The sequence below is a fragment of the Pholcus phalangioides genome, unplaced genomic scaffold (genome assembly GCF_987345545.1).
Source record: "Pholcus phalangioides strain wild (caught in Gottingen) unplaced genomic scaffold, Ppha-v1.0 ptg000022l_1, whole genome shotgun sequence".
NCBI lineage: Eukaryota > Metazoa > Arthropoda > Arachnida > Araneae > Pholcidae > Pholcus > Pholcus phalangioides.
This window is the reverse complement of record NW_028301615.1, coordinates 14,722,043-14,724,490: the sequence shown is the minus strand read 5'-3', so window position 1 is coordinate 14,724,490 and position 2,448 is coordinate 14,722,043. Positions and strand designations below refer to the sequence as shown.

The 2,448-nt window shown below is 42.6% G+C and overlaps 1 protein-coding gene across 1 annotated transcript; it reads right to left on the bottom strand.

Moving 5' to 3' along the window:
• Positions 1-701: 701 nt before the first annotated feature.
• LOC149069510 (importin subunit alpha-3-like) lies at positions 702-1,883 on the bottom strand. Its single transcript, XM_089250070.1, has one exon. It carries the CDS (start codon positions 1,881-1,883, stop codon positions 702-704), a length of 1,182 nt encoding a protein of 393 aa, XP_089106196.1.
• Between the last annotated feature and the right edge of the window lie 565 nt (positions 1,884-2,448).

Genomic DNA, 2,448 nt, shown 5'->3' with positions numbered 1-2,448 from the left:
CTCGACAAATATCCTGTAGGTCCTCCTCGGCACTCCGAACTACCGCAAAACGACGTAGCATAGGTTCCACTAATGTGTAAAGGGATCCTAAAGGCAATTACCACCATGGTTATCTTCGGGCAGTCCAAAAATCCATAACGGTGTGAGATGATTTTCTACTATACGGTTCAAGTTATCCCATATGCGCTAAATAATGTTCATGTCTGTGGATATATATGTGGCCCACGGATAATGTTGAAGTCAGAAAAGTGGCGGTGCTGGTGAGCCCAGACGAGACGCATAGTTTTATACAAGGATGACGTCACTCTCCGCTACCATACGAAAGTTTTTTAACAACTGGGTGTTGCGAAGATATATTTTGAAAAGAGAGAAAAAAATGCAACTGCTCCTGCGGGGAATCGAACCCACGTCCTTTCATTAGGGCGTTCACCTGGAAAGTGGCTCCCAAAAATAGTTTAGTGGATATTTCAGTATATAAAAGAATTACTTCAGGGCATAAAGAGTGCTCGTCGCGACGCCGCTTGAAATGCGACGCACCCTATGAGACACATTACTTTATATCTTCGGTTCTTGGATGTTTTCACCTTTATTTATCTGTGGCAAACCGACTAAAGATTGTCTAAAATTGAATGTAATGAATATTCTTTATCGCTCATTACAAGTAAAATTTCGTGAGGTGTGATTTCTCCCGTTGAAATTCATCAAGCATCAAAATGCACAAAGAATTGTCCGTCCGATGCAAGAACTCGGTTCAGTGATAATGTTGTCAACATTATCTCCCTAGCCGCTAAACCGTCGCGTTCAAAAAACCCGAGAAGAGGCGGAATAACTCCTTGAGACGCCAAGAATGCGATTTGTTCCCGTGTTCCAGTGTGCATAATATTGGAAATAGCCCAAACTGCCTCTTTGCCTTCCTGTGAATAATTTATTATGTGTCGGATCAAATCAGCGTTAATGATGCCTTGTATTCCAGCGGGCCCACGGCAAATGTTTACCAATACATACATCATTTCCTTCTTCGTACCATTGTCGTACTTCTCCTTTAGTTGGAAAAATTTCTCCAGCAAGCCGCAATTCAGAATGGCTTGGGTTTGGTTGTGTTCACCAGCAGTGAGATTCGTGAATACGTACAGAACGGCTTCGAGAACTTTCTTATCTTCGTGTTCGAGTAACTGAATTATACGTGCAATGATGTCAGAATCCAGGAAGAACTGAGATCCTGATTCAACTGGCGATAGATCCGACACTGCTGACAATATGTTGATCAAAATATCTGGGTCCGAAAAGTATACAAGTCGCCGTATCATCGGTAGCAAATGGTTGATGGTTCCGGTAGGGATCTGAGAATCTTTGTAGCTGCAGACGTTGAAAATGAACCAGGACAGTGTACGAAAGAATTGCAGTGATGTGTCCGGTTCAATCAAATTCTCAAGGCAAGGTAAAATACCGAGATCAATGACTTGGTTCCTGAACTGAACGCCATCTGTTACGATATTGCCCATCACCGACAGGGCTTCATTGCACAAATCTTCGCTCCTCGAGTCCAGCAGGAATCTTGACAGAAGCGGTAATGCACCAACGCTTATGATAGCCTCAACCCGCTCGCAACTTCCTGACGATACATCGGTCAGTATCCTCAATGATTCGCACTGTAAGTCCGGTTCTGTATCGTACCGCAAACAGTCGACGAGTATCGGCAACGCACCGCAATCGATTAAGAGCTGCATCAGCGATCCCTCCTTCGACAAATCACTCATTTTACGAACCAGTTCGAGTTTTATTGCTGTTTCGTTAGTGCTTCCAGCATCGTTCACGATTTCCCGAATGGATTCTTCGCTCCATGTAATGGTGGGCGAACTCGAGCGGGATTCGTCGTGTGCCATGTTCCGGTTGTCCAATCACTTTCAATATCTACGATGTTATTTTCTGAGAAACCTGCCTTTTCCCCCACAAATTCCCAACCAAATCGTTCACCTTGATGTTGAGTCATTTGAAGATATTGTTGAAAACAACAAAACGTCCGAAATGCCAACTTACATAGGGGTTCGCTTCAGTTAAGACGATGTGTGTGACTTTCATTGTTATGCCATGCAACATGCTAGCACATATGATTTTTCCCTCTCCAATCATAATCTTTCCCAACCAGCCATAATTATAATTATAGGAACTGGAAAAAGAGTCTTTCTCTCTCTCTGGGCAGAAAAAAACACAAACAAATCGTCATCGATATGAGCCAATTTGCTGCGATGTTAATATATGGAAAATTTTTCAATAGCTCAAAGTTCAATCAATCCTGAATAAAGAGACGCGTGTTCACATATGCCAGGTTGTAATTCTATCTGATGTTGCCAACGCAAAAATTTTGGATCACTTTATAAATAATAGGACTCTGGTGGGGGGTTATATCTTTGATAGGGGTGTGATTATGTTCTCAAATCTAGGAGTCGG